Source organism: Xenopus tropicalis, chromosome 5, assembly GCF_000004195.4.
Source record: "Xenopus tropicalis strain Nigerian chromosome 5, UCB_Xtro_10.0, whole genome shotgun sequence".
In the NCBI taxonomy this organism is placed as follows: Eukaryota; Metazoa; Chordata; class Amphibia; order Anura; family Pipidae; genus Xenopus; species Xenopus tropicalis.
The window spans coordinates 85,501,223-85,527,238 of NC_030681.2; the positions used below are offsets into that span (position 1 = coordinate 85,501,223).

Sequence of the window (26,016 nt, forward strand, 5' to 3'; positions counted from 1 at the left end):
GATTGGTAAGTATAGGTTGTGTGTGCTGGGTTTGCTTGGAAGGGTTGAACTTGATGGACTCTGGTCTTTTTTCAACCCCATATAACTATGTTAGAATCCACAACAGCAAGTAATGAATTGAATAATAAATGGTGTATCCTGCTTTCTAAAACAAACCATAAAATTAATATTTTCTTTTGAGGATATAGAAACATGTAAGGGCTTATTTGCCGATGTAGAGTGAAGAGCAAAGCACTGTCACCAATTGCCCTGTTTTTTTTACCCACAATGTCTTTCCCCAGTATTTCAACATAACTACTTTGAAGAGAAAATCTGCAGCGGCATTCGTCCAGCACCTCATTGGAAAACTTGGCAATAGTTGTGAAGGCATTGCTGTGTGCATGCCAGAGCATTTAAATTCAATTATCACATTTGCATGCTATTTAATTGGCACTAGTAGTAGCATTTATTGGTACATTCAAAAGAAATCCTAGAATTACTGCCTGCTCAAAATAGGTGTAAAGTACACAGATCACTTGCACTAAAGTGTACTGTGTAATGTACAGCAAAAATATAGATGAGTAAACAGAAAGAGTTTACTGAATGCCATTTTTACTGGCACATTTTGGCACAATACTTGCACCTTGCAGTAATAAATTAGCCTTGTGGCATTTTATTTTAAAACAGATTCTTAAATTCTAAAAATTAATTGTATGTTATTCATCTGCAAGTACAGTACAATTATGCAATCTACATTGTAACATAGAACAAAAGACATGTCCATTGCACGCATAAGATTATAAATGTGCCATGTAGTGACATTTGTAATTCATTTGAAAGTACAGGTACAGGATGCATTATCCGGAAACCCATTATCCAGAAAGCTCTGAATTACAGAAAACCTGTCTCCCATAGACTCCATTTTAATCAAATAATTCAAAATTTTAAATCGATTTCCTCTTTCTCTGTCATAATAAAACAGTATCTTGTATTTGATCCCAACTAAGATATAATTAATCCTTATTGGATGCAAAATACTATACTGATTTTTTAGTAGACCTAAGGTATGGAAACCTAAAATACGGAAAGACCCTTATCCGGAATACCCTTGGTCCCGAGCATTCTGGATAATGGGTCTTATACCTGTATTTTAAATTTGTTGTTAACTAAGCATGCCTAAATTCAAAATGATTTCAAAACTATCATATGTTTACATTATTTTTAATTAGCCTTAATGCATGGAGAATTAAGCATAATATGAAGTATCCAAGCATTCTGAATTACTAGCCATACTGAATGGCTAGTATGCTTAACAATAGTGACTTCCTAAATAAATACAGGTATGGGACCCATTATCCAGAATGTTCCGGACCAAGGGTATTCCGGATAAGGGGTCTTTCCGTAATTTGGATCTGCATAATCTAAAGTCTACTAAAGTCAATAAAACATTGATTAAACCCCATAGGATTGTTTTGAGCCCAATAAGGATTTAGTTGGGATCAATTACAAGGTACTGCTTTATTATCACAGAGCAAAAGAAAATCAATTTTAACATTCTGAATTATTTGATCAAAATGGAGTCTATGGGAAACGGGCTTTCCGTAATTCTGGAGTTTTCTGGATAACAGGTTTCCAGATAACGGATCCCATACCTGTACTTTCATCCTTTCAGAAATAGTGTGCTGTTTTAAAGTAGCATAACTAAAAAGTACATGTTGCAGGGCAGAACTGATTGCATTCAAAATAAATTACAATCAGTTCAACTCTGCTAGCTGGATTTTTTAGATGTGTCCTAGAATTGGCAAGCGATCTGGTCACCCTAATCTTGTAGGCAATAATGAATATGTGGTTTTACTTTTTTGCCAAACATGAATATTATCTTTAAAAGAGACCACCTTATTGGAGCTCCTTATAGATTCTCCCTGGTCCCTGTCCATGTTTCAAATGAGGGGTGGGCGTGTCCTAACAGTCCCTGCCAGAAGCATAGACAGGTTTATATCAGGTCAGCCTAGCTGCTGATTGGTTCCTATGTATATCTTTATTTATAAAGCACTACTTATGTACACAATGCTGTACAGTAGTCCTATCCTACAGTGCAGCGAGCTATGAGTGCCACCGGAACTCCTGCACAGTCTGGGAAAGGAGGTAGCAGGAAGTGGGTGGGACTGATGGGTGGGAGAAAAATTTCAATAAATCAACCTGAAACACTACTTTTCAAAGGAGAAGGAAAGCCCAAGTCACTTGGGGGTGCCAAAATGTTAGTGACTTTAATCACTTACCTTGTACCCCGGGCTGGTGCAGTTTTCTCCTAACAGGGGCAGGGGCGGGCCGAGCCGACCGGGCACCCTAGGCTACCCGGTCGGTCACCTCGCCCCTGCACCGCGCACCCCCGCCCCCTGTTGTTTGACGCACATGCGCAGTACGAGAGGGGGGGGGTTCGGCAGTGATGTGCGATGCACAGCGACGCAAAGCTTATTGCAGACTAGGGGTAGGCAGGAGAGGCTACTGCCTGGCGCCCCCCAATCGTTGCGCCCTAGGCAGCTGCCTCTTCTGCCTACCCCTAGTTTCGGCCCTGAACAGGGGCACCAGCCCGGGGTAAAAGGTAAGCAATTAAAGTCACTTGTGGGTGCCTAACATTTTGGCACTTTTTTTTGCGTTTTGACTTAGCCTTACATTCCTTCTATATTTAAAAGCATGTAATGGACTGGGGCGTTTTTAATTTTCACACAATATGTCTCCTGAGGGGGTAGGTGGGTGGCTTATCAAAGTGTGAAATCAGAGCTCACCCCCCCAGAAATTAACCTATTTTTATTTTTATAGTATTTTTAGAAGTTTACTTATCAATGGGTGAAATCATCATTTGATAAATAGGCCTCTAAAAATGCCATAGGAATAAATAGAGAATGGGTATTTTTTTTGTATGTATGTATGTATATTTTTATTTATAAAGCGCTACTTATGTACGCAGCGCTGTACAGTAGAATACATTAATATAAACAGGGGGTTAATAAGATAATAATAGATAAATACAAAGTATAACAATAAATACAAATAAATACAAGATACAGTTACAGTTGCAATAAGTTAAGAGTCAAAGACACAAGAGGATGGAGGTCTCTGCCCCGTAGAGCTTACAATCTATATGGGAGCTCTGTGGTGAGCTCTAATTTCACATTTTAATAAATGTGCTCCTTAGTGTATTATTATTATTGGCTACTACTGTACTACTGTACTACTTCCTTTAAGGAACTTATCACTGCAGTTACATGCCATCATAAGTTTTACATCTGGCTCCAATAGAAACAATTTCACATAATTTTCCATACGTAAGGAAGTAAGGTGAGTATAAACTTTACTTTGCATGGAATGGAGTCACTTTCCAGATAATAAGCAGGTACTTAGCCGCACCAGTTGCATTTTGTTCCATGTGAAGTACAGATTTGTACTTATTCTGACAGAAAGGGCATGCCGTTTGTATTCATTATTGGAAATCTGCACTGCAACCAGCAGCAAAGTTCTATAAATTAGGATTAGTGAAGGAAATGCTGTCAACATAATCCATTAAAAACTTGCAATACCACATTCTCACATCTACTATTACATTTCTTCTATATCTGCCAACTACAGGCTGCCCTGCTATTTGCCTGGTTTCACTTCCCAGAAAAGAGAAAGTATGACAGTTTGGGAATGCACGCAGGCAAGCAAAGAAATTACGCCTTAGGTTCTGATTAGAACATTACACAATGGATGAGAAACTATTTAACAGGATCCACATAAAAAAAGTTTTCCTGTTACCTTGGTAACTGCTACCTTGGCACCTTTGTTGATAAGCTGCACCACATTATCCGCTTGGCCTTTGTATGCAGCTACAAGGAGGCGTTCTGAAAGCACAGCGGCCACATCCTGCTGGCTCATGAATTAGTAGAGAAGTTCTCAGGGCAAGCTGGGGCCAGGTGTTTTGTTCATTCATAAACACAGTTCCCAAAGCAGTGCAGAGGTTACAGGCTTGGGGGATGGAACACATTCAGTGAGCAGGATTTATGCCATCTTTTTATCCTAAGAAGAAACAAACACAGTAAGTGTAGGTAAAACAATACACACATCAATGGTATCTGTGCAGTTCTGTGCAGTCATACTGTAACTAAAGTTCTAATCTCAGGCTTCGTTTCAAAACCAAAAAGAGAGATGCAATTATTGTGTTTCAAACCTTCTGGGTTCCAGTAACAATTAAAAACCTGACATGCAGAATTTGTCAGCCCATTAAAAAATGTTGTATTATATACAGAACAGGTATGGGACCCATTATCCAGAATGCTCGGGACCTGGGGGGTTCCAGATAAGGGATCTTTCTGTAATTTGGATCTCCATATCTTGTCAACTAAAAGATTATTTAAAAATTAATAAACCCAATAGGATTGTTTTGCCTCCAATAATTATATCTTAGTTGGGATCAAGTACAAGGTTCTGTTTTATTATTACAGAGAAAAAGGAAATGATCTTTAAAAATTAGAATTATTTGCTTATAATGGAGTCTATGGGAGATGGCCTTCCTATAATTCGGAACTTTCTGGATAACAGGTTTCCGGATAATGGATCCCTTACCAGTGCAGTGGAACGTAGTAAAATACACTAATCTGTAAAAGCCCTAAATCAGGCATCCTCAAACTACGGCCTGCGGGCCGGATATGGCCCCCCAAGGTAACTTACCCGGCCCCCACTATGATCTGACACAAGGACGCAGGGGGGAGTGGGAGGACACAGGGGAAGTGGGAGGAAGCAGCGGGGAGTGGGAGGACGCATGGGGAAGCCGTAGGAAGCAGCGGGGAGCAAGAGGAACACAGGGGGGAGCTGGAGGAAGCAGCGGGGTGTGGGAGGACGCAGGGGGGAGCTGAAGGAAGCAGTGGGGAGCGGGCCATAGTATGAGGACATGGGGGGAGGACATAAATCCGCCCCCCCCAACAGTCTGAGGGACCATGAACTGGCCCCATGCATAAAAAGTTTGAGAACCTCTGCCATAAATGGTGTCAATACACACTCAATATTGCATCCATTTTACTACCCTGCATTTGCCTTGCAATTTAAAATAGGGCTTACTGTTTCTAAAACTCGCACATTTAGAACATTTGGAGAAATGTATTTTATTCAGAAATGGCAATTCAACATTATCCGGTCAAAATATTTCAGCCAGCACAGCAAGTAAAGTGCAAGCTGGGCTTAGCCCTTGCGTGTTTATTCAATATGCAGTAGTCACAAATTCATTATTCATGTACATTATATCTACGTCCAAAAAGTATTAGGATGAAACTCCAACGTAAATTTTATGGTAGTATGTACATTATTGAGATGTTCCACAAAATCATGTAGTTTACTGGCTGTACCTGTCCAGATTAAAAAAGTATCATCCACATATCTTACATAGGTATGAATATACTGAGCATATTCACCCACCAAGATATGTGTAGTTTCAATAAAATCCATAAATGTATTGGCATAGATGGGTGCCATGTTAGCACCCATTGCGCAGCCTTGGCGCTGCAAATAAAACTCATTGTTAAACTGGAAATAGTTTTTTACCAATACCATTTGCAGAAGTTTTCATTTTTGCAGATCTATACCCATTGTTTGAATTATGCCTTGCTTATGGAGGTTTCACTTATGGACACTGAATACTGGGAAGGATGGTTAATTCTGTATAATATAATTCATCAAATTTTTGTGTCATGTATTGCACAATTTTGATAAAGTTTTTTAGAGTGTTTTAAAGGTTAATATATCAACCAAACAATCACATATGTTAATGTTGTGACTATTTAATCATGTGCACTGCTGTGTGTCTGTATGCCTGACGAAGGGCTAAGCCCTGCTTGCACTTTACTTGCTGTGCTGGCTGAAATATTTTGACCGGACTGTGTGGAGAGTGCCGACTCTCTAGGCTGTGCACCAAGTAGTAATTCTCTGGAGGAGGTAAGGGTGTGCTGGTGTAAATATTTTTCCCATTGCAACATTATCAACATAAAATACAATATACACCTTTTCAAACAGTAACCAGTTTATATTAGTACTCCATATTATATAACTTTTAAAAGGTTTATGAAGTGTTTCTCTTCTCATCGTAACTCTTAGAAAAGTATTCTTTATTCTAATGTGAAGCCAAGCTTAGTTGCCATGCCCTACTTGTCATACTTTGTGAGTCCTGTCATGTTCTAAAGAAGAATTTTCCTTTTGGCAGCTTTCAGTGATCCAGTTACATAAAGCTGAAATTAATCAGATACAACACTCTTTACAACACTCTTTAAACAGCACAAAAAGAAAGAAATGCAGTAACTGATATTTTGCTAATTTAAGGATATTAGGGCTCATTTATGGTGACCACGGAAAGAGCACAAGGGGCACAATAGCAGGCCCCTTAGTATTTATGCAGAGGGCACCTCTTTCTGGAATCTGGCTCCACTCTGCACCTTGTGCAGAGCGCACTGTTGGCACTTACCACTTGCCATAGATGTGTGAAAATTAATTTAGGTTAGGAGCAATTTGCATAGTGCAAAAACAAAAAAGATTGGAATTGCACCCCTTTTTGGGCATTTTGCACCCTGCCTTCTGTGTCATTATTAAGCCCTATTGTTGGTTGCTTTACTTAACGGCTGCAAATGTCCATTAAGGACAATTGCACAGATGGCACTCATGATTTAATTCCTTTAGCAATGGTGCCAAATCACACCCTGTGCTTGACTCTTATGTGAATCACATGAAAGCCCTCCTTGTCGCTAGAAAATGCAAACCATTATGTTTCCCATGTTTCCTAACAGCTGACTGACAGAGTTTTGCCTTTTACAGACCACTCACCCTCCTTTTAAAGATAAGATAAGTTCTCACTAGTCACTCTGAACACCAGTGTATGTATGTATGTATATCTTTATTTATAAAGCGCTACTTATGTACACAGCTCTTTACAGTAAAACAATAAATTAACACAACATTGGGTTATTAAAATAATAGATAGTATGAAAATAAATACAAATAAATATAAGGTACAGTTGCAATAAGTTAAGAATCAAAGAGACAAGAGGATGGAGGTCCCTGCCCTGTAAAGCGTATAATCTAAATGGGAGAGTAAAATACGGACACAAATAGGAGGGTATTAGTGCAGGTTACAGTGGGAGACACTGTGGGGGAACTGCAAAAGATTTAAGGCGGGAGACAGCACTAGAAGTAGGGTTGCACCAAGTGGTTGCTTTGAGAGGAGCGGAGGAGCCGGCCAGGAACATATGGAGACACAAGAGAAGAGATGTAGTGAGGCACAGAGGAATGGAGGACTTTGAAGTTTAAGAGAAGGAGTTTGTAAGTTATTCTTGTTTTAATGGGAAGCCATGATAAGGACTTTAGCAGGGGAAGGGCCTGAACTCTCCTTAATGAGAGGAGGATAATTCTGGCAGTAGTATTTAAGACAGACTGTAGGGAGGAATAGATGAGAGTTGGGGAGGCCAGCTAGTGGCAGGTTACAGTAGTCTAGTCGGGATAGAACGAGAGCATGCATTAGCATCCTAGCTGTTACAGTTGAAAGAAAGGGATGGATTTTGGCAATATTGCATCAGAAACAGGTTTTGACAGTGGTGTTAATATGGTCAGAGAAGGAGAGAGAGTCACCCCCCCCCCAACAATGTGCCGAGTCGACAATAGATATAGTAAAGGGGGAGTAGGACCAGGCTTAGGCAGAAAGAAGATCAGTTTAGTTTTTGTTAGGTTCACTTTGAGGTGGCATTGATTCATCCAACTGGAGATTGCTAGGAGACGGTTAGAGATTTGAGTCATGATTTCAGCTGTTAATTAAGGGGTCAAAAAGTATATTTGGATTTCATCAGCATACAGATAATAATTAAAGCCAAAGGAGTAGATGAGATCTCCTAAATATGGTATGTAGATGGAGAATAGCAATGGCCCATGTACAGAGCCTTGCGGTACCCCTACATTCAGTGGAACTGCAGTTGAGGTTTTGTTAGCATAAGAGACAGTGAAGGTTTGGTTACAAAGGTAAGAAGAGATCCAAGATGCACTCTGGATCACAATTGAATACAGAATTTGCATTAGGAGGGAGTGGTCGACCATATCAAATGCAAGCGATTGGTCGAATATGATTAGTATAGAGAAGTGACCTTTGGCTTTGGTAACAAAGATTTGTAACTCAGACTGCAGGAGGTACAACAGATTATGAATGTTAACAAAATTAGTGATACGGGAGAACACAATATGTTCTAGGATTTTGAAGGCAAGCGGTAGAAGCGAGACAGGACAGTAATTAGAAAAACAGAACGGGTCCAGTATAGTCTTTTTTAAGACAGGCCTGTTTGAACAAAGAGGGGAAAATTCCAGAAGCCAGAAAGAATTGAAGATGTGAGTATGAGTAAGTTCTGCAGCACAGTGTTTAAGCAGAGAAGAAGGTTTAGGGTCAAGTTGTGAGCAAAGATGACAAGAGGAGGCAATGAAGTCGGGAGACTTTGGAGGCAATTACAGGATGGAAAGAGATAAGACATACAGAAAGGGGGCAGAGGAAGCTGAAGCCGATTGTTGTTTTTATTTCCAGGCACTTTACAACCCAGCACTAAATAAAATGTAATCCAGAACCTTAGAATATGTGTTAGTACTGGCAATTCTAGAATCTACTGCAAGGAAAGGGTTACATGATTTTAGTTGCCTTAATGTATAATGACTAACATTACAAAAAGACCTCCTCACAGGAAAACCCAGGTTCCATGCATTCTAGATAATATATCCAAAATCTATAGGATACAGATCAGGGTGCACAGACTTTATTGATGTGAACTTTTAGTAAACTTGATGTATCAGGGTCTTCCACCTCAAATGTCATCATTTGATTAAAGTCTAATGGCACTGAGGAAATTCTCCACCACTGATTAAAAAAAAAAAAACCCACACATGCCGCCCCTTTGCCTGGATGGGGAAACCCCGCTTGAACAGGTGGTTATTGACCTGAAGCCTCTCTGATGCATTATATCAAAATAAAAACAGTCTGTATCAGAAGTGTCAGTAGCCTCCATTAGTCAATAGTAGATGGCATGGGCTGTTTAAGACTTAAATTAGTCTCCACTAGGATGCTATCTTAGGTCAGTTATGTATAGATAAAGCAGGAAACCTCGGATAAAATGTAGGTGTGATTTCTCAGTACATATTTATTTTTTATATTTTTCTATAATTCTAAAGCTGCTAATAAAAATGCAAATAGCTCAGTTTGCTAGAAACACATTCCTATTCCCTACACAGTTTTATACAGAACATACCTTTTGGCCAGGGTTTCTTAAAACAAGGTGAAGCAGAAGGAGTCAACAGCTACAAAATGGCAATAAAACTTTCACCTATTATGAGAACCTTGTCCAGTATTTGTACCATCAACTAGAACTATAACACAAACAGATAAATTATTCTTTAAAATCTGCTGTAGTGCAAACAAGCACCATTCTGACCTTCTAAATGAATAGTAACAAAAAATGTAATTCTGTAGAGAGATGAAATTACATGAGGTCTTAGGGATATGGTTAACAATTCTCTTCCATATATTACATTGCTTCATTTAATAAAGTAAGTCATATAATTTCATTTAAGTGCATCTAATTAGCTGTAAGTATGATTAATCGATTTTATAAAGATTGCATTTCACTACAGAGATCTTTATCTTTCATTTGTCAAATTGCTGTTTTGGCATTTCAGTTATCTTCTAAGTTATCTGCTCAGAGGCTAATGTAAAAGAGTACAGCAGTTCTAAGTTTGACTATAAATCGTCTTACATGCAGCTATAAAAGTATTGCACAGCCTGCTGACATTGCCAGTCTAGAAATATTAATATATAACTTACTGACAAATTAGAAAAGCTAAAATTGATAATTCAGTCTCAACAATTAGGCCAGGGAATAAAGAATAGTGCAGAAAATGTGACCACTAAAGAATGCCTTTGAAGCAGGGCTGTCCAAATGGCTGCAGCAGTACTCAGACAGCTAAGGCCTAGAGCAGGGATCCCCAACCTTTTTTTACTTGTGAGCCACAATCAGATGTAAAAAGTTTTGGTGAGCCACACAAGCATTAAAAAAGGTTTGAAGATGGCAAATCAGGGCTGTGATAGGCTATTTGGTAGCCCTATGTGCATACCTCCCAACATTTTGAAAATTGAAAGAGGGACAAAAACAAATGCAGCACTAAGCATGGCAAAAGTTGTATGAACACGCCCATTTGCGACCACACCCCCTAAATACCACTCCCATTTGACTAAATTTGGCAGGTTATGAACACGTTTTGGGGGTCTTGTTTTATGTGTTATTACAGTTTTGCTAAAAAAGTTGAAATTGCCCTTAAAGCTGTAGCCTTTAAGTCTCATTTTCCTCAAGAGACCTGTTTAGTTTATTAGTTACAATTGTATCCAGGCCCGGATTTGTGGAGAGGCCACATAGGCCCGGGCCTAGGGCAGCAAAAATGTAGGGGCAAGCATGGGGACCTCTCCCCACTGCTCCATATGGGACTTTAAAGCCCACTTATTTAATTAAATGTGAGAAACAATGTATCTAAGTGCAGGTGAAGCTTGTTAAGATTTCTGGGCTCTCTGCCAAAAGCTCCTTTTTAATTAAATTTGTATCTTTTTTGTATTCAGTGCAGGACATCAAAGGGAAATGAGGGACTTTTCAGTAAGAATCGGGGACTGCAGGCTGAGCTGTTAAAAGAGGGACAATTGGGAGCTGTGCATGTGGACTGCAAAACTGCAGGTGGCTTTGCTTGGAGTAAAACTGTGTCTCTACTTTGAGACCACTGGGAGCAACATCAAAGGGGGTGCTGAGCAAATAATGGAAGACAAGCCCAAAAAGGTAATTGAAATTACACCACCAGTGCAGGCTGACACCGGCATTTCTCCAACCGCATTAACTTATTTAATTAACTTGCATTATTACAAGAAATATATAAAGGAAAAAAACATAAAGGAAAAAAGAAAAAAATATATAAAGGAAAAAAAAAGGACACGGGCTGTGTGTTTTTACTCTACCATGTTTCTCTATATCCCCACTGTGTGTTTCATCCTTGTATAGTTTTTGCACAATGTTTGATATTTGTATGGGCATTTCTTTGCGTATGTTCATTTTCTGTATACACAATATGTAAATAGCTTGTATTATACACCTTGTGTATACACCTTGTGTGCCCCTGTACGGAGAAAACAGCACCAGCCCGGGGTACCTGGAGCGCAGCGCTTCTTCCTTCCTGCTTCCCTTTCTGAAAATGCCAGCGGTCGGCACCCTCAAGTGACTTTTTGGCACCCCCAAGTGACTTTGCCTTTCTTTCTCCTTTAAGCTAAACAGGGATTTGTTGTCCATATATTGCAATATACTTCAAGCTGGCCAACTCTGTCAAAGTCACCCCTGATTCGGCCAGTCCCACACTCACTTTTATCTGATTCATAAAGAATTATAGTGCTTCAATATATATTTAACAAGGGACTGAGTTTCACCTGACTGTAGCTGGGAAGGGTGGGAACTATAGTTTATACAGGAGCAGTGGCCAGGTCCATGTTGTAGCTCCCACCCTTCTCAGCTACAGTCAGATGATATATATATACAGTGGAGGAAATAATTATTTGACCCCTCACTGATTTTGTAATTTTGTCCAATGACAAAGAAATGAAAAGTCTCAGAACAGTATCATTTCAATGGTAGGTTTATTTTAACAGTGGCAGATAGCACATCAAAAGGAAAATCGAAAAAATAACTTTAAATAAAAGATAGCAACTGATTTGCATTTCATTGAGCGAAATAAGTTTTTGAACCCTCTAACAAAAAAAGACAATACTTAGTGGAAAAACCCTTGTTTGCAAGCACAGAGGTCAAACGTTTCTTGTAATTGATGACCAAGTTTGCGCACATTTTAGGAGGAATGTTGGTCCACTCCTCTTTGCAGATCATCTCTAAATCCCTAAGGTTTCGAGGCTGTCTCTGTGCAACTCTGAGCTTGAGCTCCCTCCATAGGTTTTCTATTGGATTAAGGTCCGGAGACTGACTAGGCCACTCCATGACCTTAATGTGCTTCTTCTTGAGCCACTCCTTTGTTTCCTTTGCTGTATGTTTTGGGTCATTGTCGTGCTGGAACACCCATCCACGACCCATTTTCAGTTTCCTGGCAGAGGGAAGGAGGTTGTCGTTCAGGATTTCACAATACATGGCTCCGTCCATTTTCCCGTTAATGCGAATAAGTTGTCCTGTGCCCTTAGCAGAAAAACACCCCCAAAGCAAAATGTTTCCAACCCCATGCTTGATGGTGGGGACGGTGTTTTGGGGGTCATAGGCAGCATTTTTCTTCCACCAAACACAGCGAGTTGAGTTAATGCCAAAGAGCTCTATTTTGGTCTCATCAGACCACAGCACCTTCTCCCAGTCACTCACAGAATCATTCAGGTGTTCATTGGCAAACTTCAGACGGGCCTGCACATGTGCCTTCTTGAGCAGGGGGACCTTGCGAGCCCTGCAGGATTTTAATCCATTGCGGTGTAATGTGTTTCCAATGATTCTTGGTGACTGTGGTCCCTGCTAATTTGAGGTCATTAACTAACTCCTCCCGTGTAGTTCTAGGATGCTTTTTCACCTTTCTCAGAATCATTGACACCCCACGAGGTGAGATCTTGCGTGGAGCTCCAGAGCGAGGTCGATTGATGGTCATTTTGTGCTCCTTCCATTTTCGAACAATCGCACCAACAGTTGTCACCTTCTCTCACAGCTTCTTGCTAATGGTTTTGTAGCCCATTCCAGCCTTGTGCATGTCTACAATTTTGTCTCTGACATCCTTGGACAGCTCTTTGGTCTTTCCCATGTTGGAGAGTTTGGAGTCTGCTTGATTGATTGATTCTGTGGACAGGTGTCTTTTATACAGGTGACTAGTTAAGACAGGTGTCCTTAATGAGGTTGACTAATTGAGTAGAAGTGTCTAACCACTCTGTGGGAGCCAGAACTCTTAATGGTTGGTAGGGGTTCAAAAACTTATTTCACTCAATGAAATGCAAATCAGTTGCTATCTTTTATTTAAAGTTATTTTTTCGATTTTCCTTTTGATGTGCTATCTGCCACTGTTAAAATAAACCTACCATTGAAATGATACTGTTCTGAGACTTTTCATTTCTTTGTCATTGGACAAACTTACAAAATCAGTGAGGGGTCAAATAATTATTTCCTCCACTGTATATATACATGTTCATTGGTCAGGATCGGCAGGCCACTATACATTTGCCACATTGTTGTTTTGTCAGTATTGCTCGTATGTGCATGGCTTGTCTACAGAGCACAGAATCTGGGGTTTACTGACAGATGAAATACTACAAATGAAAAATAGTCTCCATATGCCTTCAAGTTGTGCTGTTGTTCTATGCTAACCTGTCAAACCCTTTGAGCGCTGGATTTGATATCCAAGCACCCCGAGGCTGCCCCCATTCGGGATGTATTCTTGCAGGCCTTAGTGCTTCAGCATTTGCACCCCTAGGGAAAGTAAAATTACACAATTATTTCCATTTAGCCATGTAAGAGACTAATACATGGCTAAATGGAAATAATTGTGTAATTTTACTTTCCCTAGGAGTGCAAGTGCTGAAGCACTAAGGCCTGCAAGAATACAGGCCGAATGGGGGCGGACTCAGGGTGCTCGGATATGAAATCCGGCGCTGGTTGTTGCTCTCTGCACCGGAAGAAAAATTCAGTGCTAAGAGCAGAGAGCAGCATCAGAAGGTGCAGCTCAGCCCAGAGGTAATCTGCACCTCCTGTCATTCCCTAATTTGCACCTCTGAATGATGTACAAGGTAGGGGGCTGGAGGGGGATGCCTACATGTCTGGCCGAGTGTGGAATTTTTGCAGGTTGCACACTTCTTGGTGCATTGTTAATGAGCTCTATAATCTTTAAGCTACACTGCTGTGCTTTGTTAACCTTTCAAGCTTGAAAAATAGCTCTTCAAATTCTTGGAATATCTCTACTGTTATTTGGCTAATTGGAAAAACTGATGTGGCATTAATAAGGACAAGTAAGAAGCACATGGCAGGCGGTAAAGACAGGGCTGGCCTGCGCCCCCAATGCTGCTCTCTGCACAGAGACCTGGCTTTTAATCTTAACCTCAGTGCAGGATGGTGCAGCGTTTCCTGGGTGCAATAGCACTTTCCTATTAGCAAATATTACCTTCCAATTAATTTAGATCTCAACAGATCTCAGGAGAATGTTAAAAAAATGTTGTCATGTTTCTGAAATCAAAAAACATTATTTATTTAAATAAATAAGAGCAATGACATTTTGTCTCAGAGCAGAAAAAAGCTTCAGGGACGAGAAAACACTCAGGAATGCTCCCCAGCTGCATTTCCCAATTTCTTTCTCAACAATTGTAGAAGACTGCCATTTAAATAAAATGGAAACAATTCTGAGGGTTTTGTCGCCCACCTTTGGACCTATTAATTGCCTTGCCCAGAAACATGATGTGCCACTAAAGGAACGAGAGCTTTCTGATAAAATAGCCCTAATCATTCTCCCACACAGTCACATGGGCTAAGCACTGTGTAATGCAAAAACAGATGGAAACTGATTTATTCAATATCTTAATGAGCTCATGCATGCTTTAATAAATCTGATTTTTCTCCATGAAAAAAAAACCATATTAAGTTTATATACATGCTGGTGCACTTGTGTCATCAGCCATTACTTTCTGTTTTCTTATATTTCTTATATGTTGCTACACCTGATAAAACAGATATTGTTTTTCCCATAATGAGCATTTGTGCTGCGACTTTGATAACCAAACAACAAAGGTTGTATTGTCAGTATACTGACTGGTTGCTTGTAACTGGGTAAAGCAAAGTTATCCCAAACGCTCAACAGGCCAATTCTTAAGGGTATTGTGGCCTGTCTATTTAAATTAAAGGTGTAGTTCACTTTTAGATCAGCTTTTAGTATGACGTATGTGGGGGACCAGAGAACTCTTTCCCCTGTTTCTCATCATCCCGCCCGGGTACAGACTGGGGAGGAACCCGATTGGCTGGATGCCCCAGTGCATTGTTGGGAGAGAAAGCAGGCCTGGATTTGTGGTGAGGCCACAAAGGCCCGGGCCTAGGGCAGCACAAAATTAGGGGCTCCCATATGGAGCAATGGGGACCTCACCCCACTGCTCCGTATGGGACTTTAAATGTTTGTGCAAGCGCGCTCGCGGCCGCGTGGGGGGTTGGAGGGGTTCACGCATGCTAGGTTGCTAGGGTACTACTTATGGAGCAATCTATTTTTTGTTAGTGACCTTTGTTTCAAAGTGGGAAAATATAAACAAATAAAACTGCAAAATATAACACACATATATAAAACACAGTAAAAGGTAACTTAAAGGTCAACTACCCCTTCAATTTTTGTGCTCCACAAAATACTTGTATGCCCCCAATGAATACAGCGTTCTAGCACTGTATTCATAAGGGGCAGGTTGGGGGGGGGGCATGTTCCGCAACCCGCCCCCTAACTTGCTTGTCATTTAAACACACAAGTTATGGGGCACTGGAGGATGTAGGGGCAAACTGGGGTCCTGTTCTTACCTTATGACTAAGGTTTTGACTCGGACAGCCTGGTTTCCGGAAGGGTTGTCCGGGTAAAATTTCCTGCCAGGTTTCCCAATTTAGGACATAGACATTGACATAGCCCCACCCCCGTGACATTACTTTTTCTCGCACAGACTTTTTTAGATCAGATTTCTTTTAGTAAGTGCCAGACAATCGAGGAAATGAGTTTGCTCAAATTTTAACATTAAAAAAAAATGAGAAATTATAGAGTTTTAGTAAATCTGCCCCTATGTGTTCTCTAAATGAACACTAAAGGGGTGTTCACATCTGCACCCCCTGTACTCCAGAGTCTAAGGACATAACTCCTGTACTATAAGTGTCTCTGGACTGTATTAAGTAATTCACAATGCATTGTCATTTGACATTTTATTGGAACAAGATGTAGAGAATGTAACAAAGTGTGAGTACACTTTAATGTACAATATTTAACTTATATATGAAAGAAAATCTCTCATTGGTTGCAAAGAATTACTACTGTGATGCCCATGTTAGTAAATGAGTTCTAATTTAGATAATGAAACTGTATCTAATTGATACCTATTCTATTTTGAAAAGTACTATATGTGATACATAAATTGGAGTTTACCAATGCACACTGTTTTTAGATTAAAAAAAAGACAAATTTAGAATTTATATATGCAGAGGAAATATAAACAAGACAGTTTTATTTATTTAGGGAATTATGTATAAAGTAAACAGTAGGAAACATTTATTTTTTTATAGGAAGTTTGAAAAATAAAATCCTCACAGAATCTCTATTTCACTTTTGTTAGAAAAGTTGTTGTATGAGTGGCATTTTGGATTTTGACCAATTGCTCTGTTTTTCCTGGCAAAATACCAAAGACAGCGTGCTTTGGCAAACATTTTATTTCCTTTAAATGAATGACAACGTTTTAACCTTTAGTAACTGTAAGGCACAGAAAAGAGGCTAATGAAATCTGAGATTTGTCTGTGATGCTTATAGGTACTCGCCATATTCTCCCAGATTTGGGATATTGCTCTTAAATTACGCATGGATAGCATGTAGAATTTCAAGGGGCTTGTGCGTTATCCCATGACTGCTTAAAGAAAAATTATACCCCCACACTAAATTATATAAACATATATACATACAGATATATACAGTATATATATATATATATATATTTATACACAGATAGTTTATATCAAACTTGAAGATATATATTAATAAACATTGCTCTTTTACATCTTTTACATTGAGCCACCATTTTTGATGGGCTGGGTGCTCCCTCAGAGATAATATGACCAGAAATAATGTAACTCTTCAGGAAGTAGTGTGGGAGTAAAAGACAGAACTTTTACCATTAATTGGCCAATGTGACCTAACATGTATGTGTGCCCTTGGATTGTTTGTGTGCACCGTGAATTGTATGATCTCAGGGTTTGGCCCTAGATACTTAAAATTTTATATTAAGTATTACCCAATGGCACATACTACTATGAAAATGTATGAAAATAGTTTATTTAGATGAAGCAGGGGTTTACATATGAGTTGTTTTATGCGATTTATTTTTATTGAGTCCTACAATGTTTGGGGGTATAGTTTTCCTTTAAAGAAGAGCTGCACTTTATGTTTCATATTAGCAACTACAGGGAAGAGCAAGGAGCATCTTTGGATGCAAATACCATTAATGAGTGGAGTAAATGCACGCAATGGCTGCATCTATTTTTGCATAACTGCAACTGTTCTTGCACTCATAAATGAGCCCTCTGTTGAGGAGATTGATACATGCTTTGAACAAACTGAAAGGAACAAATGAAAAACAAAACACTTCATACATGGATAAACTGCCAGAAAGAAGGGTGTGGGAGGTATATATGAAATTCCTTTCTGTATGGTTTCCAACTTTACACAGAATAATTAGTAAAACTTTGGGGTGTACTCAAAGACATGGAATGTGTAGATGTGAGCCAGAATGCAGAAGCATGCTGGCACAGATTTCTGCCTGGCTCTATGTAAGAACTTTGTTATCTCAAGAAACAAGCATTTAGGATTTGATTGTTTCAAAAAAATTATTTGCCTCCATCATGTTTACGAGCCACATAAATCCTACATACTGGATACTAACAGAATACCTCCAGGTCAGGGACATAACTTGAGCCCCACATATGGAACAACGTGGCTTTTATTGAAGGCACACTATAATATATGCCTTGAGAGGAAACTTCCACGATTTGGGGGAAATCGGGCGCCACGTATGCCATCCCACCGGCGATTTACATTCTCGCCGGTGGGATGGCATTTCGGGGAGAATCTCCCTGTGTGCCAGAGCCCTAAGGGCAACCAAGCATTAAGCAAGCATCACTTCCCTAGCAGGCCCTAGCATTTCAGTAAGACTGAAAACCTAAAAGTTTATATGCATGCCTCCATGTCAAATGCATTGATCCAGCAAGCACACCAAGACACCATGATGTGCATGCTGGTTTCACTTCCTTGCACACTGAAGGATATAAAAGTACCATGGCACCAACCTTTAAATCACTTTACATAGCATCTGGCGTTCCACAAAGTGATGTTAGGCATACCAAACCCAGTGCTCCCAACAAATAGTTGTGGAGGTGATGTTGGAGCAAGTGTTCCAATTGATAAAAGCAATCTCAGAATGGTATCCTGCATTACATTGCCATGTTGTGTATCCTCCTATATATGTGTGACTGACATATAAACAGGTATGGGACTTGTTATCCAGAATATTTCAACAGGGTTTTCTGGATAGGGGTCTTTTGATTATTGGAAACACCATACCTTAAGTCTACTGAAAATCATTTAACATTGAATAAACCCAATATTATTGCCTCCAATAAGTACGAGGTACTGTTTTATTATTACTTTTCTAAATATCTTTGGAACTATAAATAAAGGGCTAATATAAAAGTTTTTACATATCTGTAACTTTGTTATGAGCTAGGGGGCCCTAACCAAATATGGAACCTCAAATTGGGGCTTGAACGGAAAACACTGAAAACCACTGGTGTGGGGGTAAGCTAACGGGGCCAGACCTGATTCACTGATCTTTTTTATGTGTTTAACCAAATATGTGTGGGTGAAATTTGAGTGTCAGAAAATTTAATTGGCTTGAGATTCCAAGTTATTACTCTCTTTATATGCTAGTATTTATTGTATGTTAAAAAAACTTCTTACTGAATGGGATACATTCACTCTCCCTTCAGAATGAACTGTGCACTACAGGGCTCCATTCATTCATCTGTGCTGCTTCTGATAATTCATTATATACTCCACCAACCATAAAACTATTCCAAGTACAATTCTAGAATACTATAAGGCAGGGAACCATATATATAATTTTGCATAAAGAAAGCAAAAGGAATACTATAAAAGTCTGGCTAATAAAAAGACAATATAACTCTAAAGCAACTTTGCAAAATACATTCATTATAAATTTGCAACATAGTAACATAGTAAGTTATAACCTGCCAAGCTGCTAGTTGATCCAGAGGAAGGCATCGAAGCCTCTCCAATTAGCCTCAAAGGTGGAAAAATTCCTTCCAAGCTCCAAGATGGCAATTGGACCAGTCCCTGGATCAACTTGTACTATGAGCTACATTCCATAACCCTGTATTTCCGCACTTTCCTCACTCCATTCAAACCCTTCTTGAAACTCTCTAATGCATCAGCCAGCACGACTGATTCAGAGAGAGAATTTCACAACTTCACAGCTCTCACTGTAAAAAAAACCCTTTCAAAATATTTAGACTGAACTTCCTTTATTCTAATTGGAATAGGTGCCCTCATGTCTGCTGGAAAGACCTACCTATAAATGAAGCATTAGGGAGATTATTATATGACCCCCTTATATAGTTATACAAAGTTCATCTTATCACCACTTTTTCAGTGTAAATGACCCCAACTGCCTTACCAGCACTCTGTAAAGTGGAAGAATAACCCCCTCCTCCCACAATTCTATGCCCATTTTAATACAGATCAAACCTTTTTTGCCCTTGAATCTGCTGCCTGGGGTTAGTCTTAGCCTCTGCCACAATGGGCTCCTCGTTTTCTATGTTTGCCTTCCAGATTGCCGTGTTAGATTAGCAGAGAGTAGAACTGTAGGTGAATGGAAAATGGGGCAAATAAAAAAAAAAAGCTGACAAGTCTGTGTGCAGACAGCCAGAGCATGATGGGAGTATCCACCAAACAGCTGATCAAATTGAGTCAAGTGAATATCTTAATATTAGTAAATCTGAGCTACACAAACAGCAGGCAGCTGCAGAGATCAGAGATTTCTGCAGTTCATATTACAAACATGCTTTTCGTGTCAAATGCTGCTGAAAAAAAATGAGTTTAATAAAGTTGTAACAAAGAAAACATGGAAGAGTGCCAAGTAATTGGTTGCTGACAAGGCAGTTCAGTGCTATGCAGACCTAAAGAGACGTCACGCTCCAATATGCAAAATAAACTTTCTTTATCCGATCTACACAAGGTTTTGTTGGGAAATTTACTTCATTCAGTATACTTTCAATTAGCCATTGAGATGACGTCAGCTTTTGCATGGCTAATTCATTTTCCACATGATCATTATTGAGATGTTTTTATAGGGACACAACATTATATGCTTCGAATCATTTACACTAAAGAAACTATTTAGTGAAGTTTACTCTGTGGCAGTGAGGCAAAGAGCACAAATGAGACAAAGAACGACAGGTCGGCAGGTTATTTAGTTATGTGTTTTCAATAATCTCCCCGTTATTTTACTTTATCAAACAAGAAGGCTTTAAATTTCCATTTATGATTATCTTGGAAGCCTGCACTTAATATCATGCACAGAGAGACTAACTGGATCCTTAAGTTTGGATCCTCAAGTTCAGGGCATCTGATTTAAAGGAGAAGAAAAGGCTGGGGGTGCCAAAATGTAAGGCACCCCCAGTGACTTTAATCGCTTACGTTTTACCCACTCGCTCACAGCCCAGGGTACCTGTGAGCGAGTGTTTCCTCTTCCTTCTTCTGTCTTCATGCACTTGCTCAAGCGCAGTAGAGTAAAAAGCTAAACTCAACAAAAAAATCGCCTTTTCCACTCTACTGCACATGCGTCGGCCTGAGGATTCAGAAGAAAGAAGGAAGAGGAGACAGTCGCTGCAATGAGCACAGGCTGGTGAGCACGGGCTGGTGCTCTTAACAAGAGCACCAGCCCGTGGTAAAAGGTAATCAACTAAACCCACTGGGGGGTTCCTAACATTTGGCACCTCCCAGTGATTTTTACCTTTCCTTCTCCTTTAATGCCGAACCTAGAGGGGCCAATGCCTTAATAATGATTTACTTCAGCAGACATTATTATTATGGTTTTGGTTATTTAAAGGTCACCTATCACTGTAAAATACTATTTTGGCCAAACAATGCTCCCAGAGAGTCCTATGCCAACTACACCAGGAGAAAGCCCCCGGTGCGGGGGGCCATTTTGGGACTCAATGGCTCAAGCTTCTCATCTAAGAACCTATCACGCATACTAGAAGACATATGAACTCATACAGAATCTTACCCTATTTCACTCCCTCACTTCTATATGAACTCTGCAAGTTGAATTGTCGAATTTGGATTTTTAGCCTGGTCACATGAAATAACTGCACAGTTACTCGTTGGCTGTTGCATCAGAATTACAGTTAACCATTGAAAAGCATTAAAAACATACCCAAATTACCTCAAAAAGCAAGTAACAGTTTGTAAAGTTGGAATCATGATCAGGGGCATGGCCAGGTGCCCAAGAGGCACAAAAAAATCTTTAAAAACAGGTTGGTGTCTCTACACTGCTAGAAGGAAGGATAAATTGTAGCAACAGTGGTACGCCATTACTAGAAACCGGCCCTGCTATAATGTGTACACTTTGCAGGCATCCTCCACAACTCAAGTACTCATCTTAATCCAAGTGCACCTTGGGAAAGCTCTCCACTACAAAGCCAGCTTTCCAGTAAAATCTTGAAACAAAGCTTCACTGGGGGATGCTTGTAAGAAGAGAGGCTGAGTACACTGGTAAATACAGAATAAGGAAAGAAAGAACAAAGCAAAGAAAACAAATTGGAATTTACATGATAAGGGCTTAACATGCTTAATACAGCAGCTGACACTAATTTCCCCCCATTAAGCAAAGGAAAACAAACAGTCTGTAATGGATTATGAGAACAATTATTTGCCTTTGCTCATTCAAAAATAATTAATAGCCCAGGCTAATCCTAGGCAAGAGCTACACTTATCTCTGGCAGAGCACCCAGAAAGCATTTGAATTCTATTAAGTGGAGGCGCAAACAAGACATCATAGACCATTTACATACTGCTGTTTAATAAAATACAATAGTATGCGATAATGACTTGTGCCAGAAATAACTCCAGAGCCAGTTTACTAAACTGCAATCACTTCTGCCATTGTGTTTTTTTGTTTGGCGACCATATATGGTACCGTGAAACCTTTTTTTACAGCCATTGGAGTCTATGGCAAAACCTGGCAAGAAATTGGGATTCACAGAACCCACTTTTTTGGGTTCTGACGAATCCCGAACCAAATCCTAATTAGCATATGGTAATTTAGGATCAGGAAGAGTTAAAAATGCTAATGCACTGAATGCTGAAACCGAATCCCTACCAAGAACTTTTGCTCATCACTAGCCAAGAGTCAGCCCCTTTGCTGGCATCAGCCTTTCCCTGTTCCTGCTCCTGGAGACATTGTGGTGGACCTCCAAAATCTGCTCCATGTGCCGTCACCTGGGTCGAAGCATTGGCTCTGGGAGCAGGCACAGGGAAAGGCTGATGCCAGTGTAGGGGCTGATTCTCAGTCTGTGTTTATCTGCAGGCTGAGAATCAGCCGTGTCTGGCATTAGCCTTAAGCTGGCCATACACGCACCGATAATATCGTATGAAACCTCGTTTCGTACGATATTTGGTGCGTGTATGGCAAGTCAGCGAGTCGACCGATATCGCAGGAAGCTGTTGGTATCGGTCGGACCCCCCGATCGGGCCAGTTAAAAGATTTTGAGCGGGCGCCATAGAAGGCGCCTGAGCAAAATCTGCCTTCAGCGCTGAATCGGCAGAAGGAGGTAGAAATCCTATTGTTTCTACCTCCTTATCTGCCTGTTTCAGCCCTGACGGTGTGTGGCTGATTGTACTGATCGCAAATCACCACATGTGTGGCCACCTTTACAGAGCATTCTTTGAATTGGAAGGGAGAGCTTATGTAAAAGTCGACTATACTGTCTAGCTTCACTGGTTCCTATTAAGATTGTAAGTGCTTCACATAGGGCTCTCTGATCCTACTTTTTTTTTTTTTACTCTATTTGTCTTGTTTGCTAAATTATTGTAAGACCTCTGTTCGTTATACATTAATGTAAAGAACTGCGTAACTTGCTGTACTTTATAAATAAATGATGATGATGGTTCTATCCTGTAAAAAGCATTTCTTAATAAACAACTAGCATTTAGGGCTCTGGCACACGGGGGAGATTAGTCGCCCGCGATAAAACTCCCTGTTCGCGGGCGACTAATCTCCCCGAGTTGCCTACCCCTGCCATCCCACCGGCGAACATGTAAGTCGCCGGCGGGATGGCAGACGCGGCGGCGCGATTTCGCGCAAATCGCCGAAAAAGACTCGCGAGTCTTTTTCGGCGATTCCCTGAAATTGCCCCGCCGCATCTGCCATCCGGTGGGATGGCAGGGGTAGGCAACTCGGGGAGATTAGTCGCCCGCGAACAGGGAGTTAATCGCGGGCGACTAATCTCCCCCGTGTGCCAGAGCCCTTAAGGGCAACTGAACGAGAATAACCATGGATTTGGTCAGGGACGTTTACGCTTCCTTTTTTTTTATTATTTCAGAATTTAATCAGGGGCCTCCTATAGGAATATCACTTTTTTTTTTTAATAAAAAACTACTGCACTTCTTATTACTTTTCTCTTTCTTGCATACTAATAACATTATACATAAGGCAAATAACAATCATTTTGCTATATAAAATATCTATAACATATAGGCATTCAACTCTCACACTAAGGGGCAGATTTGTCAAAAATCAAGTTTGTGTTTTTTCTCGATTTGAGATAAAACACTTGCACAAGTATTTTTTGAAACCTTGAATAGTAGGGATTTTTTAAGGAAAAGAAAGAAAAGGTTGTCAGAAACACTTAGCAAGTAAAAGCAAGAGTCTATTGAAGTGAACTGGAATGGTCTCATCCAGTTTTCATTTATTTTAAGGCTGAGTACACACAGGACTTATGGTCTGCTTCATTTGGCCTGTGTTTGTACAAGAGGAGAGAAGCTGATCTGCTCCTATATGCTACTGTGTGTAGCTCCTCTGACAGACACAGATTTGGCATGTTTGCAACTACACAGAGCCTGAGAATGCATGCTTTCATGTATCTGCACTCGGGCAAATGCTGTACCTGTCAGTGGAGCAACACACACAGGTGTAGATCTGCTTCTCTCTGTCTTTGCGCAAAATGCAGGGGGAGAGATGTAGACTGTACGCCCTATGTGCTCTCAGCCTTAAACATTTATGTTTTTCAGCCTCATTAAAAATGAATGGAACAAGGTGATTCTTGCTGGTGTGTGACTTTTTTTCCTGCAACCTCAAATATCTGGTTTGAGTTTTTACTTAAAGGGGTAGTTCACCTTTACTTTTACTTTTAGTATGATGTAGATATTGATATTATGAGACAATTTGCAATTGATCTTGTGGTTTTTCATTTATTCAGCTTTTTGTTTGGTAGCTCTCCATTTTGGTATTTCAGCAGCTATCTGGTTGGTAGGGTCTAATTTATCCCAACAACCAGGCTGTGGTTTGACTAAGAGACTGGAATATGAATATGCAAAGGATTGAACAGGAAGGTAAGAAATAAAATTTTTTTGTCTTCTGGGGTCAGTGACCCCTATATTAATTGAATAACAGGAACAGCCGATAGTAGGACTACATACTTATTTGTAGACATACACAGTCCTGTTAGCTTCTGCTAAAGTTATTATATTTCATCCACAGCAGTGAGGGAAGCATTTGGATTTATTTGTATTGCTGAAGCCTACTGGATTAACAAATAATATCTTGGCTCAGGGATGATGAACCAATATCCAGGTAGAATATCCCAATGCAGAGAAAATTCTGTTCCTCTCACTCTGGGTTCAGCTCCTGAACATCACCCTCTCCCGTCCACACAGAAGAGTGTCTGAACCTCATAGGAAGGGTCTTTTGAAAGGACAATACAGACAGCTTATTCTGTAATTTCTTTTTAAACTAAGAAACAACCTGTGGTTTTATAGAGTACAATACGCCCTCACATAACCTCTGCGTGTCTAGCAGACAGCATTATCAGACAACAAATTAGTTCTGCCTGTGGCAGGTATCCCACTTAGTATCCATGGTTACTGAAAGGCAAGATGAAAGTCTGATGGGATAGGTTACGTAATACAGCATATTTTATCTTATGGCAATGTGTGAAGCACCTAAATCGTTATATCACATAAATATGGATGAGAACATAACGCTTTCAATATTTCTTCACGCCATCTTGACAGCTTTCTGTCAGCATGAGCTAAGTGTAAGGCTGATATCACTGTACATTAGCATTAAACTCAAGCTTAACCTGCAATAATCTTCTTTTAACCTTATTTGACACAGAAGAATTTGATTTAATTACTAAAGTAGACAAATAAGCAACAAAGTGCATTAGGAAAAGATCTCACAGTACATTCTCTATTTAAAATAGGCCTTAAAGTGATACTTACACACTCCCATAAAATCCATCGGATTAACCATTAACTTTTTTCTTTTTAAAAGTGTACCCAAAGGCACCCCCGGCCCAGCATTACTTACCTTTAGGCGAGACTCCGAATTACCTTCATTATGTTAAAAAAACTGTTCTTGGGTGAACCTATTATTTCATTTTCAGTGTAATTTTCAGGGTCTTCTCTTAGATAAAGTTACTGAAGTTACTACAATGGACTAGTGATGTGTGGGCCGATCTGAAACCTGCAGGACCTGCAGTTTTACCCATGGGTCAGGTGGGATATGGCTCACCTTCAAACAGTACTTGTGGGTCATGTACGAGATCAAGCTGAGCTCTCCTTTGTGCCCTCCCCACCCACATCCTTACTCTGCCCAGCTTCCACCTCCAGCAGCCTGTATTTGTGAAGTCAGAGATGGGATGGGGAGGGCCAGGTACATAAATACAGGTGTCTTGGTTTGGAGCAGGTGCGTTAGGGTCAGATGGGCTTTACATTTTGTCGACCGCAGTTCATTAGAATGGACCCATTTAGAGTCACAAACAGGTGGGAAATCTTGTGATTTCAGATCACACATATGTATGTTATTTTTTTACGATACGTGCCCTATCTATTCTAATAAGTAGAATGTCTAAATATGAGGCTACAGTATTTTACAAGTAACCCAGCAGAAATGGCATGAAGAAAGCACAGCTGTAGTGT

The 26,016-nt window shown here is 40.0% G+C and overlaps 1 protein-coding gene across 1 annotated transcript in view; it reads right to left on the minus strand.

The window, feature by feature from the left end:
• The window catches only part of ankrd6 (ankyrin repeat domain 6), a 64,184-nt gene that overhangs the window by 24,155 nt on the left and 14,013 nt on the right, over positions 1-26,016 (minus strand). The window contains 1 exon segment of the mRNA NM_001112901.1: positions 3,775-4,035. Within this exon segment, the coding sequence (NP_001106372.1) occupies positions 3,775-3,894 (120 nt within the window). The 5' untranslated portion in view covers positions 3,895-4,035.